Source organism: Eurypyga helias, unplaced genomic scaffold (assembly GCF_000690775.1).
Source record: "Eurypyga helias isolate BGI_N326 unplaced genomic scaffold, ASM69077v1 scaffold4911, whole genome shotgun sequence".
In the NCBI taxonomy this organism is placed as follows: domain Eukaryota; kingdom Metazoa; phylum Chordata; class Aves; order Eurypygiformes; family Eurypygidae; genus Eurypyga; species Eurypyga helias.
This window is the reverse complement of record NW_010231359.1, coordinates 29,159-46,332: the sequence shown is the minus strand read 5'-3', so window position 1 is coordinate 46,332 and position 17,174 is coordinate 29,159. Positions and strand designations below refer to the sequence as shown.

The 17,174-nt window shown below is 42.9% G+C and overlaps 1 protein-coding gene across 2 annotated transcripts in view; it reads left to right on the top strand.

Moving 5' to 3' along the window:
• Positions 1 to 16,941, top strand: part of BRD1 (bromodomain containing 1) — a 55,010-nt gene extending 38,069 nt beyond the window's left edge. The window contains exons 8-12 of one of the 2 annotated variants that reach the window (XM_010161027.1): positions 2,694 to 2,829; positions 4,078 to 4,205; positions 9,623 to 9,732; positions 12,214 to 12,368; positions 15,020 to 16,941. In XM_010161027.1, coding sequence (XP_010159329.1) covers positions 2,694 to 2,829; positions 4,078 to 4,205; positions 9,623 to 9,732; positions 12,214 to 12,368; positions 15,020 to 15,203 — 713 coding nt within the window. In that variant the 3' untranslated portion in view covers positions 15,204 to 16,941. The remainder of the gene's footprint in view (positions 1 to 2,693; positions 2,830 to 4,077; positions 4,206 to 9,622; positions 9,733 to 12,213; positions 12,369 to 15,019) is intronic. The other variant, XM_010161026.1, reaches the window with a different exon arrangement.
• The last annotated feature ends 233 nt before the right edge of the window (positions 16,942 to 17,174 follow it).

The window sequence follows — 17,174 nt, the reverse complement described above, 5'->3', positions numbered from 1 at the left end:
GAGCTTATGTCATTCAGGTCTCGATATTGAGGAAAACAGCTCCTCCTGACAGCCTGCACGGTCTGTCTTTTTCATACTTCCACAAGCAAGAGAAATGTGTCTGAGAAGCTCTGAATTCTTTTGCACTTTAATATTCCTTATGTGTCAGAAAAGGGTTGGGCTTTTTTTCCACTTTGAGTGACCGGGATTGAAAAAACTTTGCTTACTGTCATCTTTAAAACCTGTGTTAGTGACTTAAATGAGTCATTAAACTCCTAAGGCAGGTTATGCCTAAAGGAGTGCAAGCCTGGACTACCGCTGCTGAGGGCTGTCTCCATGGTTGTAGTTGCAGGTTTCTCGTGCTTCCCTTGTTCCTCGACATCAGCAATAGGGCAATCATGTGGTTGCTTTTCCCAGTGCGTTGCTGAAGAGTCGTTACATGACTGCGTAGCTCATGGTGCTGACCAGAAGTGACCATTGCACGGGACTGAGAGCACCAAAACATCCATTTCTGTGACAGCAGTCATAAACTGATGGAAGCAGTCAAAAGTTGGAGCTATTCCCTGTTGGTTTTTTGTTCTGGATAATACATACAGAACGCTAGAGAGAGGTAGCCAAGTCATATTTGGCATACATAGGGTTAAACTTGTTACCTCTTAATTCTTTTAAGAGTATGTATGTTTCCTTCCACTTTCTCAGTCCTTTGGGAACCTGAACTGTGTGCTGGTTCTGGTAGCAGTGTTTACTTGATCTGTCTTTAGATGTAAATTTAATCTGTTGTGTAACTTGTTTGTGCTGATAGCTGATTTGTATTTGATACCTGAATGATAACTTGAGCCATGTGTCTTCTGGGTTGTGGCAGGATGAAAACAGAACAGTTTCTACCCCTCACTTGAAAACCAGTTCTGATGGGGTTTCGAAGAATAAGAAGTCGTTATTTGCAGACCTAGGAGATCTCCTTTTTATCTCAGCATCTGAAATGACAAGATGAAAAGCCCTTCCGCAGTGTGAAGCGATAGTTTTTAGAGGAGTTTAAGCCTTCTCATAAAGCCTCCTGTTTTGACAAGTCTTTCAGCATAGTCTGAGGTTGAACTCCTACTTCATCCTCAGCTGTTTGTGCTGACTTGCTGAGACTGAGAACAAGATTAATCAATAACGTGTAGCGGGGTGCTTGAACATGCAAGACAGTGCTCCATTTATAATTTTTCCTTGTGAAGGAAATTAAAGACAAATACAGGCGTTAGAAACCAGACACTCTTAAATAGGTGTCCTACAGTGTCAACCAAGCGTCAGTGGGAGAGAATGCTTATCTGTAAATCTTTCAGACCACTGAATAAATTCTCCTTTTTTTTCTCTTAAAAAACCCTAAACCTACGTTGATACCCAAATGGAAGGTCGCCTGGGGGTGGAGGGGGAAATCCCTTAAATTACTGTATGGAAATGCCTTTGGTTCATACAAAATAACTTGCTGAGCTCAAGGTATGTAGTTGTCAGCCTCCTTTGCAGAGGTCTTCGTAGCAAGCAGACTGGAGGAATTAGAATGCAGTGAAGGGAGTTCAGTCGTAAATGTCATAGAGTGCAATCATACAGTGCTCTGTGGAGGGGCATGGGAAGTTGAGTAAGCTTTTGTGACTGTGTCTGAATGAGCAAGCTCATGACTTTTAAGACTGACAGTAAGATTGCTGGGATGGGTAGCTTTCTTGCATTGGGAGAAGCATGCTGGTTATTACCTGCCTGAAATAAAAACTTCATTGGCAGAAATGACTATGCTCAGAACTGAATTCTTTTCAAAACTGTCTTCTCTTTGCAGTCTGCAGCTTGCAGTAGCTGATCACAGGCTAGTACTGTTGTCTTTAGCCAGTTCATTTGCACAGTCTTAATTTCTGCTGCCACCCCCCCGTCCCGCCCCCAGAAAGTCATCAGAATGCTATCTTAAACCTCTTAATTTGTCTCTCTAATCAAATATGGAAATGTCTTAGTAAGAACTATACTGTTTGTGAATTGGGAAACCCAGAGCAGGATTAGTGGCAGCCTATCAAATCAGTAGCTTGTAATATAAAAGCCTTTTTTATGTTTTCATTACAGTTATGAACTTAAAATGTAGTAGCCTTAGACATATGTAGACTTGTGCCAGGAGAAGAATATTCAAAAAAAAGTAATGTGCATATTATTGTTGATCACAGAAAATAGACATTTACTAAAATGGAAAGACTTTCAGCAGCACCTAGATAGCATCGGGGGAAATCCCTGCCAGTCTACTTGAGTGTTTGAAAAGGATTTCCAGTATTTCTTGACTTACGGTTGTAGCATTGTATTCAAATGAGTCTTGTTTTCACTTGGTAAATCTGCCTGGTTTGTATATGTGGGGTTTTTTTCTTATTTTTTTTCTGCCCAGCTTCTGCAGCTGGTCTTACTAGTTGGAAACCTTACATACAAAAACTGATAATCCATTTGTCATTTCCCATATTACAATCTTCACCCTTTTTTTTTCTTTTGTTACCTGAATTTCCATCTTATCTTTAAAGTCTGCAGTACAGGAACCTCCTATTTATAATACTGTGTTTTGAGATGAAATATCCATGTTCATGTTCTTTCGACACACGGAATTACTTGAAGTCCAGAACAATAATGATGCAATGTGTGAATACAAATGTTTTAAATGAAAATGGTGTGATTCCTGGTTTGATGCAGTTTATTTTTGTGTTACGCTGTAGGTCTGTCAAATGGTTTTGGAGATGGAAGTAAAGAGAGAGCATTAGATGATACTCCAGGAAGAAAAGTTGAACCTCGTCGCCGCTGTGCATCAGAATCTAGTATTTCATCTAGTAACAGCCTTTTGTGTAACTCAAGGTAAAACTGTTAATTTGAAACACAAGTTAGAGACCGAATGCTTGTGACCTACATCAGAGAGCTGCATACATTTTAGAAAAAGAGCATATTTCCATTTTCTCCCTTGTGTGTCAAATCTGAGACACCCTTCAGGATTGCCAGCATTCTTTTGTTGAATTCAGGTTATTGCAGTTCCAGGCAGTTACACTTTATACTTTACTGTGCTTCTCTTGCTCTGTAAACATACGTGTGCATGTAGTGCCTTGTTTTAATTACCTTCCTAATCCTGAACACTAAAAATGGCTGGTTTTATTTTTGTGAGAGGGGAGAGAAGCAGTTTCCAAAGCAGAAGTACACAGGGAAGGTGAATTCAGTAGCTGTGGAACTGCAGATTTCTAGTCTGTGATTTGGATTACTGGCTAGTTACTGCCGTAGTACCTCTGTATCAACTACTGACCTCTTTGTGAAGTCTGTTGTTAAAGATGGGATGGTCAGAATGATCACCTCCGCCATCACTGCTAAATATTTCTCTATCAGCAATAGTGCACATGTTCCAAAAGCACACTGATCTCTGGGTACACGGTAGCTGTCTGTAGCCCTGGACCATCAGGATGAGGCATACAGGAGTTACAGGGTAAATCTGATTATTAAAAAACAAAACCAACAAAAAGTCAGCTTTATTCATGTGTTCAAGGTTGATATTGGAAGTGTTTAAGGGAATGGTGTTAATGCACTCATGTCAAACAGGCTTCCAGAAACAAAGAGAATTGAATATTGCATCTCTCATAAATGTGATATATTGAGGATTTGAGCTAGAATAATTGCTGTTCAGATTCTGTGATCTCTTAAAGGAGAAATCAGGTGTGCAGAGAACAAAAGACTTGAATTTGTAGTGAAAGATGGAAGAGAACATCACTGTTCCCTGTGTAGTGGAACTGTTGGAGCAGAGGGAACACGTTTTCATTTGGCCAGTGTACACTGTAACACTGGAGACAAAGCAGCTTCTCTTTTATGCTTGTGTAAGCTGTACAGCATCTGAGATGCAGTCGCATACTCTTTGTCTTCTGCTGATAACCAGGCAGTTCTGTGCATGACAGTAATCTGGATTTTTGGCTTTTATGTCGTTTTTTGTGTTAGTTACATAACACTTGTTAGCGCTTGCGGCTCTGATCTTACCGTGTACTGCTTAATTTGTAATTGTCAAAGTCTTGATTTAGAGTGAACAATGTTAATTATCAAGTAATGATCGTAATATTAATAATTCCATAGTTTCAGCCTGCCAAAGTGTGGTAAAGGTAAACCTGCACTTATACGAAGACACACACTGGAAGACCGGAGTGAATTGATATCCTGCATTGAAAATGGAAACTATGCCAAAGCAGCAAGAATTGCAGCTGGTAAATATAAACCGTTGTGTTCTTAATAACATTAAGAGAAAATAACAGTATCTGATTCTGTGGGTTTGATTAGTAAGTGGTATTTGAAGCGATCGAGCAGAACATGGGCTGAAGTACGACGTGTGGCTCGGTCAGTAGTATTCTTGGTTAGGCTTTTTGGTTTAGGGTTCACTCCTCGTGTGCCATTCTGCATAAACGTGTTGACAGATGGGTAAGAGGTGGTCTGCATTGATTCAGGAAAAGCTTGAAATCGGAAAGGAGTGGAAATTTCTAGGAATGTAGAGGATATAAGTTACTGAGTTTTAGGGAAATACACTGTGTTTTGTTGATACATTTTCCACCCATTTCAATATTTTAAGTGCATCACAAGATTTAAGCAGATGGTCTGTTCAGTGAGTAGAACCGTGTGCAGTGCAGTGCTCCCACGCTGAAGTTGGACATCAGCCTGGCAGCGTCTGGCAGACCTGTCTCCAGTTCCTGACCTTGCAACTCTTCTCCCCCTCAGCCGGGGCGCTCCTTATCCTGGACTCCTTCGTGTCTGGTGCTTTTATCTGACTCTTTGTCTTGGTCTGTTCTTTTCCTCCCCACGGGTTGTGTTTTTCTTGCAGCTCATCTGTTTTCAGTTACTGCTTCGTTACTCTCAGGTTTAGTATCTTTGATTAGCTGCACGTTAACCTCTTACACAGGACTTGACCTTTTCATTTGCTCTTTTTACTCTGTCCTGGGTTGTCTTAACACTTCCCACTTAGAATTCCTGTAACACTTTTTTCAGAACTCTTCTTGATCTCTTTTCTGTGTCGGTTCTCAGATACATTTTACAGCTGCCTAAAAGGAGGAGCAAATGACATTTAACAGCATTACTTTATATGTTACTACCTATTCTTCCTAATTTGAGCTCTTGGCTGCCTTCTGCACCCTGTTACCTCAGCAGCTCAAGGAGAGGAAATAAGTAGATGTGAAGTGAAAACTCCTCTTTACATTCTGTGCGTTACTGGAACTTTACCACAATTTATTTTTGTTAGTAAAATCCCAGATTTTACAAAGAAAGTAAAGGGTGGTTCGTTCTTGGCAGAATGTCTCAAAACAGCTCTGTCAGAGCTTTAGAAACGAACCCTGTGCTTACGGTTCTGCTGGCCTCAGATCCATGGAATATCTTGTGCTGATGGGATGCTGTATCGGAACCCGTGGCGTGGCCTGTGGTGCCGTTGCCGTTATCACGAGATGCAGTTTTGCGTTGATGGGGGCGTAATCGCTGTACTGTACAGGCACTGAAACGTGTTGGTCGCAATGCAGGCGGTGTTCCAAGGCTGCTCTGGGAACCACCAGGGCAGGTGGTCGAGACAGGGCTGAGCGCTGCTGCCATGTTCAGCATTTTTGACGTGGGGCAGGTAGGCTTAGAGCCATGTCTGCTCGGCGTGCTGGGCACATTAAGACTATTATGGGGTGGGAGGGGAAGTTCTATGTTGAAATGTGAAGATTATATTGAGATACAAGTACAAAGGATGAATTAAAGTTTCAAAAGTGGCTCCGAATTGCGTAGCCAACCTTCGGGGGCTTGGACTTGCAGGCTTCTAGGGTTTTCTTGGTTTTCAAATAGAATTATCTGTGTGTAATAGGTTGCTGCCCTTAGTGTGGGCACTGGAAGATGAACAGACACGTGCTGTGAGTGGTTTCTATCACTAGCTGCTGTACGCAGAGATGTGCTGAAGTTGGTAGGTCTTGCATTCCTGTATGGGGTCAGGAAGTTGCTGCACTGAAGTGGCAATGTGTTCTTCTGCCTGTCCCCTGGAACCTTGCCCGATCCTTTTGCCTGGCTATTTGTTGTTCCCTGACCCAAGATTCTTATCCAGCTTTCCTGTTCCCAGTCTCTCTCAGGCTTTTTGTCCCAGTTTTCAGTTCTTTGCCCCCACCTTTATCCAGTCAGTTGCTCTACCTTCCTGTGAGATTGTTTTTTCTTTCCTCAGTAAATCTGAGCGATGGTGTTTTTTCCAGCAGCGTCTGGTTGCTGCCTTTCCCTTCGGTCACACCAGAGCGGTGAGCAGGAGCGGTGGGAGGCAGGTTGTAGGGGAAGGTTGTGCTGCATTTAACTCAAATAGGTTTCCCCTCTGTGTGGTTTTAATATCAACAGGTAACACTGACAGGTGAGAGAACACTTTGTTCAGCCAGGAGTTACGGAGCAAAAGGGGAGTCTTGGTTCATGACTTGTGCTGAAGGATGATCCGTCTGCACTGCTAATACCACTCTTGGGTGGCAGCAGTTCTGGTGCTTAATTATGCTTCGTGTCAGTGTCTGGTCTGCAGGTTTAGCTGTTAAAATCAAAGTTTCCTCAATGTAACTAAAAACAACCCACACTGTGCACTGTTCATCTGGTCATCTTGCAGTAAAACAGACTTTCCTGTTGCTGAAGTTTCTGGTTGAAAATAAAATTGCCCTGTGAAAAGCTGGCGTTCCTTGCTGAAACCTGCGCAGACGCTGGGTTTGTCGTCCTTAGCTCTGTTTTTGAAGACAGAAATGCCCTGAGGTTTTGAGCCTTGTGACGCTGGCACCTAATGGGTGTCTTGTTCAGCTTCCCACAGAAAGTTGAAGACACGGACTTTGCTGTGAGAATGATACTGAAAAAAAAACCTAGTTGTTTTAAAAATATTGTGAGCAGTAAAAAGTCTGTAAGGGGAGGAGAGGTATAACAAGATGTCCCTATCTTTACCCTAAACTATATCTAGGATCTTAAGTCTGGTTTGTGGTATTTTGGTACTGTTGGTTGTCAGCTGGTGGGAGTGCTGTTATTTAAGAACTGGAGCAGTGTGTTTCCCTGCCTGCTGACATAAAGTCACTGTCTCTCGTAGCCTGAGGAAATAAAGGAGCTTTGATGTTGTAGGAGAAAACTGCTAACCACGTATGCCAGTGTAGCAACCCCCTCGCACCCCATGGAGTGAACTCTGACTAGGAGAGATCCTGAGGCTCTTCCCTACTGTGTTTACACCCGAGAAGGCTCTTGAGGGACTCTGGCTGTGTGCATCCTGTCAGGTGGTGTATGACCTGCTGCGTGGCATTAATAGACCATTCTCTTTATCCTCAGCTGCAGAGCTGATATGACACAACATAGGTTTCTCTTCTTTCTTGTTAGCTGCTGCTTTTGTGTACCAGATGCAGTTCTATCGGTGTTTTTCAAAATGGTCTGTGTGTGAAGGATACCTAAGCCTTCACGAGCCTTACTGGCACGTGCACAGTTAACACACCAGTGTTAGGAGAGCCGAAAAATAAAGGGGTTGCCTAAATTGCTTTTTCTGTTGTGTTCGTAATTGCTCTGATTGTTTTTTAGATCCTCCCAGAATGGTTCATCTGGATTTAACGTTTCTGTCCATAATATCCAGCATGTAATGTATTCAGCTGTATTCTGAGAAGTGTAGGAATGCCTGTAGGTATTACACCTGTGTGTATGATGGGTTTAAAATCTGCGGAGTAGTACTACAACTTTTAATGAGAAAGTGAAGAATGGCCTAAAGTGACCTCCCTAAAAAGATACAGAAAGAAACAAATAAATAAACCAGTAAATAGATTTAGTAACTGTTTTTCTAAGATTATTTAGTTCATTAAGGAATAGTGTAAATAAGACTTCAATTACTTTTATGGTTTTGTATAATGGAATCCACTAATTAAAGCTCTCCTCTCTAAAGCCTGCTGGGATTGGTAGTCTTTCAGAGGCTTATTGGAGGTCTTAAGAGGTGGAAAAAATTGCATTTGTTTCTTTCTCCTGTGACACCCACACCGTAGCAGAGCCTGTGACAACTTGTGGCTTCAGAAACGTCTGACATCTCTGATGCTGTTGGTGGCAGGTTGATATGAACGACTGCGTTCAATAAGCAGCGTTGTGTAGTTGTGCATCTTTCGACTTCCCGGTTTGCTTGAAAAGTTGATGCCACTCTAGATTAACAATGAATTCTAATCGAATAACCTGTGGCTGAATATTGACCTAGAATATGCTGGGGAGAATGTGCTCTCTCTCTGGGGGTGTGATCCCTTTAAACACTTTTATCCTTGTTATTTCTACTCTTAAAAGCTTTGAAACCACTTTATCCCAGAACCCGTGTGATGTTGAGGAGGAACGTGTTCCTGCGTGCCACGACTCGTTATAAATAAGCATTGCCCATTTTAAGTGGGAGCAGATTGGGAAGAATTGAGGCATAAGTTGTATTTTGGAAAGTCGAGCGCTACTTTTATCAAGTATTGCCTTACTGCTAAAAAAAAAAAAGGCGACTGCAATCTCTGAACTGAATTCTGGTATCATGTTTCCCCGTACAAGGTGTGCCTCCTCGTTTTTACAGCTTGTGAACTTTCATTCCCTTCTCCCTACTTTTTCCACCCTCACTTCCATCTTGAGAGAATAACCACTGTCTTCTGCCCAGTCTCTTGGCTGGATCCCTGTGTGCCCTTACTGCTAAAAAAAAAAAAGGCGACTGCAATCTCTGAACTGAATTCTGGTATCATGTTTCCCCGTACAAGGTGTGCCTCCTCGTTTTTACAGCTTGTGAACTTTCATTCCCTTCTCCCTACTTTTTCCACCCTCACTTCCATCTTGAGAGAATAACCACTGTCTTCTGCCCAGTCTCTTGGCTGGATCCCTGTCTGCCTGGGGGGTTCTGGGGGTTCTGGTGGACTGAAAGGCTTAAATCTGCCTCCTGTTTCACTCCAGTGGTGAGTGACAGGGGAGGACAGAGGGTTCTGGTAGAAGGAAGCAGTAACCTGAACTCAAGTTTTCTGGTAGGCTGCCAGCTGAGAAGGAAAAAACCTGATTGCAGCTGCTTCCTTGAACCCTGTGGGTGGTCTTGAACTGTGCTGTAGGAGAGGGCTGGACAGAGAGACCAAGAGGGCTCTTTGATAGAAGTGAAAATGCAGATCAGAATTCGTGCATAAGAGCAGAAAGGTATACCAGAGAAGCATTGCAAGTCAGCAGGTGCTAATCCTTCTGTGTTGCATCTAGCCGTCTGGAAACGTACTGTGTGACTCGCGTCTTCAGTGCCATCACCTCTTTGACAGGATTGTGGTCATGGCTTCAAAAGAAACTGGTTATTTGGAGTACCATAATTCTGTGTTTGCTTTTGAGCTTTTTCAAAGGGACCAGATTATTAGAATCTGGCATACAGTGGCTTCCTGAAAATTAGGGGGTTTAAGATCTGCTCTTTCTAGAAGGGTCTAGAAACTTGTTCCTTATCCGTAGTCTTGGATCAAAGTACTGGTATCATTTAAAGAGCTGTTGCAAACATTACTTGCTCTTCATTGGTATGTGCATGAAGGGTGGTGTTGGTGTTTGGATTCTAATGATCACGAGAGATTGCTGAGGAGACGAAGAACTGGAGAAGATTTCTTGGAGGTTTCATTCTTTAACATTTTAATTTTATATTTACTTGTTATTTGTTTAGAAGTTGGGCACAGCAGTATGTGGATTTCAACTGATGCTGCAACAGCTGTTCTTGAGCCTCTGAAAGTAGTATGGGCCAAATGCAGTGGATATCCTTCCTACCCAGCTCTGGTAAGTACAGAGTTTCCCTGTCTGTACACTAGTGATACCGGTTTTGGGCTGAAAATACTGGCGTGTGTACTTGAGGTAATTGACAAATTCTCATTCAGGTTGAACACAGGTGGATTATTCTGCCCTCTTTATCATGTGTATGTATAGTTTTAAAAATTATTGCAGTATCAGATTTTAGGTCAATAATCTCTGCTACACTACCAGTGAGAAACTGTCGTGGTTTAATCCCAGCCCCCAACTAAGTACCATGCAGCTGCTCACTCACCTCCCTCCCTCCTCCAGTGGAAGAGGAGAATTGGATGAAAACATAAGGAAACTCGTGGGCTGACATAAGAGCAGTTTAATAATTGAAAGTAAATTCAATAAACTATACCAGTATATACGATACCACTAATACTAGCAATATTAATATGTGATGAAAATCATGGAAAACAAATTACTCAACTGCTTACCACCCGCCGACTGACTGAGAGCCAGAGCTGGAGAGAGCGAGCCCACCCTTGGTCCAACCCCCAGCTTAGCAAATACACTGAGCATGACATTTTGTGGGGTGAAATATCCCCTTGGCCCATCTGGGCCAGCCATCCTGACCGTGCCCCCTCCCTGCTTCGTGTGGCAAAGAAGCTGGGAACAGGGATGCAGCACCAGAAACCGAATGTCCTTGACCCGGTACAAACAATCCTTGGCAACAGCTGGAAACACTGGTGTTACCACTGCTCAGCACAAATCCAGAACACGGCTTCGTTCTCGCTACGGCGAAGAAGACTGACGCCAGCCCAGCCAAAGCCCACACGTGTGTCTCTAGTCTTTGCTGCTGCGGTACATCTTATTATTTAAAGGGTCAGCTGAATAAGCATTTGACAGACATCTTGTTAATTATTTTGCAGCAGAAAATGTCTTCTAAAAATACTCTGATTCTGCAGTTCATTAAAGAAACAAGTAACTTGGCAGAGTGGGAATACATTGAATGATCATAGAATCACAGGATGGTTTGGGTTGGAAGGGACCTTAAAGATCATCTACTTCCAACCCCCCTGCCATGGGCAGGGACACCTTCCACTAGACCAGGTTGCTCACAGCCTCATCCAGCCTGGCCTTGAAGACATCCAGGGATGGGGCATCCACAGCTTCTCTGGGCAACCTGTTCCAGTGCCTCACCACCCTCTCCATGAAGAACTTCTTCCTGATACTTCATGATATCTAATCTAAACCTCCGGGCCTTCAATTTAAACCCATTACCCCTTGTCCTGTCACTACAGGCCCTTGTAAAAAGTACCCCCAGCTTCCTTGTAGCCCCTTCAGGTACTGGAAGGCTGCAGATAATAGACTGGGCAGCGCTGACTGTTTCAGTGTACGTGTGCCAGGGACGTCAGGAAATGTGGTGATACAGTCAAGTTAAAACGTGTGGAGGGGACGTTCAGAGCACTGAAGAGCCCTCAGAGGGTGCCCTGAACATTCTTGGGCGAGATGCTGCAAATCTGGCGATTCGGTTGTCCCTCGAACGGTGTTAGCACTTTAGTGTTAGGTTTAAGCTGATTGTGCCCAAAGGGCTCCTTTTCTGCCCACTCCTTTATGTCAGCACTGGTGTTTGTCTGAGTGTGCGCCGAGCTGACTGGGGAGTTGAACCCCAACAGAAGAAAGTTCCGATGTGTACGGACTCCTGCCGTGTTAGCTCTCTGCTGATGGAGTTCCCATAATCAGCTCAGCGTGGATGAGGGTTGGTGCCAGTGTGAATGCTATAAAGAACAACACGGGTTCATTGGGTAGGAGATGGGTGGGACAGGCGTGGGGTGACACAAGTCCTCTCTGGTAGAAGCAGAGCATTGGTAGCGCTGTGCTCTGCCTCCAAAGGGGTTCTTCCATCAGCCTGATCAGTGTCACGGCAGCAGCATCTTCCTGCCTCCCCTAACCTTTATTTAGAAAGAATTTGTGACTGTAACTGCATCTTTTGCTGAAAACAGGTTAATTAAATTGGACGTGCAGGATATTTGAAAGTGACTTCTGATTTCTTTTTTCTGTCTGAGGTATTTTTGCTTGTTTAGAGGTTGGTTTTTTTTTTTCCCTCCAGATTTGGAGTGGTGAGCTTGTATCTCATATCAAAATAAGTGATATTTTGATATACCTCAAAATAGGTTATTTCTTTAAGGTATCTCAAATTCAAAACCCAGAAAATCTGAGGCCAGTTATGACAAGTTGCTTTTAAAAATCTTGATTTAAACCTTCTCAGTGTGAAACCTGCTCGTTGCCCAGCAGAGTTACACCGAGTGAAATTCAGGTGTGGCTTTAAGAAGAACTGATAAGGATGAAAAATGCTCCAGAGATATTCTTTTTTCCGTTCTTTCATGCAGCTGTTGTGCAGATGTGTAACACAAAACCAGTTTATATGCGGTGGCTGTCGAGTTTATGATTCTTTTCCCATGAAGGTAATCTACTTAAACTAAATGATAAAAATTCCCAACTGTCCTTTCTGCTCCTGTACAGATTATTGACCCTAAGATGCCTCGTGTTGCTGGCCATCACAACGGTGTTACTATACCAGTGCCACCTCTGGATGTACTGAAGATTGGAGAACAAATGCAGACCAAATCGGACGAGAAACTATTCTTAGTGCTGTTTTTTGACAACAAAAGAAGTTGGTATGTTATTGAAATGTATGGCTTGGTGCGGTGACTCAGAATTTTTAAAACACTGCCCCTTTAGTCTAAAAGAAAATGGAAATGTTATTTTTCCATGGATATCTTTCCTATGGAAGTATCAACTGTAGTATTAGAATTTAGTATTTGAATCTGTTCCTGGACCAAGGCATATCATCACTGAAAGATACTTTTTTTTTTTTATGGTCTGTTTGGAAGAAAATACGCTCTTACATAGTCTCTTGGTTTGATTGACAAGCTGGTTTCACGTATTAACCTGATAAAATTGCCTCTTTAGCAGAAGGGATTTCTTTAAAGGTAATTGTCTTTACTGTTTTTCTGTATCAGCCTCCATCATTGCGTTCAGAATGACACCAGTCTGCTCAAGCGAATGGTCTTTACATTTTTAGCTTCTCCAGTTAAATGTTTTATCAACACTCTAATTTGAAGTTCTTATCCCTTTCTCATTTTTTTTCATGAAACCTTGCTTTTTTCCATTTATTTCAGCATGAGCAGTATACTGCGTGGAGCCTGAAGGGATAACTTAGGCAGTAAAGTGTTCTCTCCTCCTTCTACTCTAGCTCTTTTGGGTTTGTCGGTTTGTTTTGGTTTTAGGGTTTGGTGTTTTTTTTTCCCCAGGTGTGGAAGCTTTTCATCTACCTCTCTTTCTTCCTTGATCATCAAGTTATGTATTTCTTTCCTATGGGCTTCTTAATCCCTCACCTTTCTGAGTTTCCACACAGGTCAAGCTAGCTTTAAGTCTTTTTATACCTCCATTTTACTCCTGATTTTGCTTAGACTTCCAGATGTCATTTTCCTCTTGAGCTGATTATATGTGGGGTCTGGAAATGCTGTCATTTTCTTGACTCTCTCTGTCACCTGATTAACTTGCGGCCTGAAACGCAGAACTGGCGTTAGCTTTTCTGTCCCCGTAGATCCTTTGGCATGATCACGATTCTTGGGCTTGCTCTCTCTGTTCCTCAGTTCTTCCTGAATTGGTACTTCTGTGGTCAGTTGCACAGGATTCCGTGAGAACCTCCATTCTCCTGCCTTTGTTCATGGCCAACACCCCAGTGTAAACACGCGCCCTGTGTTCTCTATTTCTCCGTCGGTATCCCCCGCGTAGCGCACGCTCTCCCTCGCTCCGCAGCTGCTGCGACTGCCGTGTGCTTCTGGGAGTCCCCCGCGGCTTAAACTTCTCTGACACACCGCCACGTGCGGGTTGTCCCAAGTCTTGCAGATACGATGCAAAGCTGTCTCTAACGGATGCTCTGCATAGACGGACCGGAAAGGTTACGTGTTTTTCCAGCCCCTTTCCCCTCCTCCTCACCACCCCAACCTCCCAAAGTTGCTTTGGTAATGGGTCTCTTAATTCTTTAATTAATTATTATTATGTGGCGCTCATCACCCGGATGCGCTTTTTCCTCCGTAACTGCTGGACCGGTGGGGATGACTTTCCCTCGCTTGCAGGGCGTGTGTCACCTCCGGTCTGCAGTGCGGCGCCCGTGAGCTATGAATTCCCTGCGTGAACAGCCAGATTCGTTTCTTCTTCGCCGCTTGCGCCTGGAGGACTCGGCAAGCTTCCTATTAGAAAATGCCTTCCTAGAACTTCCCTCTGATCCATATTAAACGGATCGTGGTTGGACTGGTGCCTGTTGTTCTGGTTGCTGATGTTACTGTTGTGTGTCTTTGTACGGACTCTTCACGTTCTTTCAGTGCGTGCGCTCAGCTTAGCAAGCTTTGAGAAAGTATTTCAGGAGACAGTTTCATTCAGTTAATATCTTTGAACAAAATCACAGAATGATTTGGGTTTGGGTTGGAAGGGACCTTAAAGACCATCCAGTTCCAACCCCCCTGCCATGGGCAGGGACACCTTCCACTAGACCAGGTTGCTCAAAGCCTCATCCAGCCTGGCCTTGAACACTTCCAGGGATGGGGCATCCACAGCTTCTCTGGGCAACCTGTTCCAGTGCCTCACCACCCTCTCCGTGAAGAACTCTTTTCCTGATAGTTCTTCATATGTGGAATGCTTTTCCTTTAACTAGGGGAGTGGGAGGTAGAGCTTTTTTTATTGTCACTCCTCCATGCCCAGGAGTTAATGATCCTCCTAGAGCTTTAAATGGAGATGTACTTCTGCGTGTGTGGGATTTCAGGCTGCAGGGTCAATGCATACTAGGCAGAGCTTCCTTGTCCGTCCGACTTGCTCCGTAAGGCCCACATTGGGTTGTTTTAAATGCGAGGCAAAAATTCGTCACCTGCAAATCCCTCGTGATAATGGAAATGAAAGAATGAAGAGAAGCAAAACTGCCGGGTGAATCTTGAGTCACGTTCATTGCAAGTCGCTGCTGCCGGTTTGTTACCTAAACGACATCAGCACTTCATGCTCTTTTTTCCACTGGTACTTAACATCCATCATGACGTGTCAGTGAATTGACATGTATTCTGTGTTTGCTGGAAGGGGCTTTCCTGATATTTCATGTTCCTAACATACTTAAGGGAGGTAAGTTCTATCTTGAAAGGCATTTCCTCACGTTACTTAGGGTCATAGACATGCTCTGCTGTGTGAGAAGCACAGAGTAGCAGCCCTGACGTTTCTGGCCAAACGTCTTGATTTTGTTCTGTATTTAACGTCCTTATTTTACCCTTTCTTGCAGGCAGTGGCTTCCCAAATCCAAAATGGTTCCCCTTGGGATAGACGAGACCATAGACAAGTTAAAAATGATGGAAGGCCGTAACTCAAGCATACGAAAAGCAGTGAGAATTGCTTTTGATCGTGCTATGAATCACCTGAGCAGAGTCCACGGAGAACCCGTCAGTGACTTCAGTGACATTGACTAGCAGAGCTTCTGCCACGGCCTGGGCAATACCACGCAGGCTTGAACCCTACTGATGAACTTCTCTGTCTAAAAGAATGTATTGAAGATACGACCCCTTAACTGTTGATTCAGTGGCCGAGTTCTGCAAACTTGAAGTAGTCGAGCAATTCTTCTAAATCACCATTGCCATATTGATTAATGGTTTTATTGTGTTGTAGTTTGGAGGATTTTCCACTAAACCTGTTAAAATGTCTTGTTCATAGTGTTCATAATTGTACATAAATGTATATTCAACACTTAACTTATTCTGATTTTAGAAGTAGCTCCTTAATTCCTTTTGTAATTTTGCTGGGGAGGGAGTTGGTTTTAGTTTCCATGCTTTCCACTTTCCTGTTTTTTTTTTTTTCTTTCTTGCTGAGGTTAAGTTCCCTGAGCACCATCTTCCAGCTGAAGGTGTTTAGTGGCCTGTACAGCCTGATACCAACATGGCATCGACGCTGTGTTTGCCTGAATCACACACAACATGGTGCTGCTCATATCATTTCTTCCTTGGTCTGTGGCTTCTGAGAGACTTCTGAATGTCTGTGTAAATCGTAGCTCTTTGCACAAAGTACCACGTATTTAAGACTGGTGTAAATTTACAGTTACAAATATGTATTTTAAGAGAGGAAGCTGTGTTATTTTGGAGGGTACTTTGTGAGAAAGACATCAAGAAAAAAAAACTAGACTGTGTACATCACTTGCAAATCACCAAAAACACTCCATTGTTGCCCAAAATAACTTGATTGTTTTTGTTTTAAACAAACCTGTCTTAAAGCCTACAAGCACATTATTTCTTTCAAAACCATATCCCGTTTCTCTCCCGTTGATTTGATTTTGTTGCTATGTGTGCCTCCCTGTGTTTTATTTATTGTAGAAAATGTATTAATTTGCTTTATAATGAAAAATAAAATTGACAAATATATTGATATGCATTTTTATACAGGCACATGAGGAGACAACTTGCTTTGGGAGAAAAATGTATTGGAAATTGTATAAAATAACTTGATGGTTTGTGTGTAATTTGATTTTTTTTGTAACTTGTAATCTTTTGTTTCCGAGGAGGGGACTTCTGTAACTTTTAATTTAGAACACTTTGGTAGCAATAGAAACTTTGGATACATTTTTGTATGGTACATGTGATGTATATAGAATTAGTACTTTATTTTTATTTTTAAGAAGTAAAGCATTATGTTTGGGCAGGGGGAAGGAGGAGGGCGGGTTTCCAGAACTGCATTTTTATATTAAAAAGAAAAAAAATAAAGTCGAGATATTGATTGTTGTAGCTACTTTATTCCTACCCTCACTGCGATACTGCATTTGTAACGATGGGAATGGCAAGGTATGTTTGCAATGTGATTTCTAACGACTCCATTATTTATACCTGCACTGTGGTGGAACTCTTTTGCAGTGATCTCTTAAATACTGTACCAAGTTATATACTATGAAACACCAAATAATGCATATGAATGCACGAAGTATTTATGCCCAGCTTTTTTATAAAGGATTAGCAAAAACAGCAAAACCAATACTTTTTAAATCTTTTTTTTTTTTAACTTCATTGAATAGCATACTTCATTGTTAAACCTGCTTGAGTCTTTATTTTAAAGGGACAATTACTTTTTTGAATAGTTTTTAATGTTTCTATTCTCTATTGTTTGTAATACCCCCTTAGAAGCTTGAAATAAAATTTCTTTCTCAACTGTTAAATTTTGTCCTGACTTCAGCCCCCGAGACGTTGCTGTAGCGCCCGCTCTCTCGTTCCCCGGTGAGCCGTCACTCCAGGCGCGCCTTCAAGAACCTGCTCGGTCTCTTGCTGCGGCAGGCGGCACCGTCCTTCCCGAGCCCTCTGTTTTCCCCCCCCCCCAGCCGAGAGCAGCCGCCCGTCGTGGGCGCCGACACCGCAGAGATCGGGTGGGCGTGTGTCGCACGTGAACGAGCAACTCGCTCACTG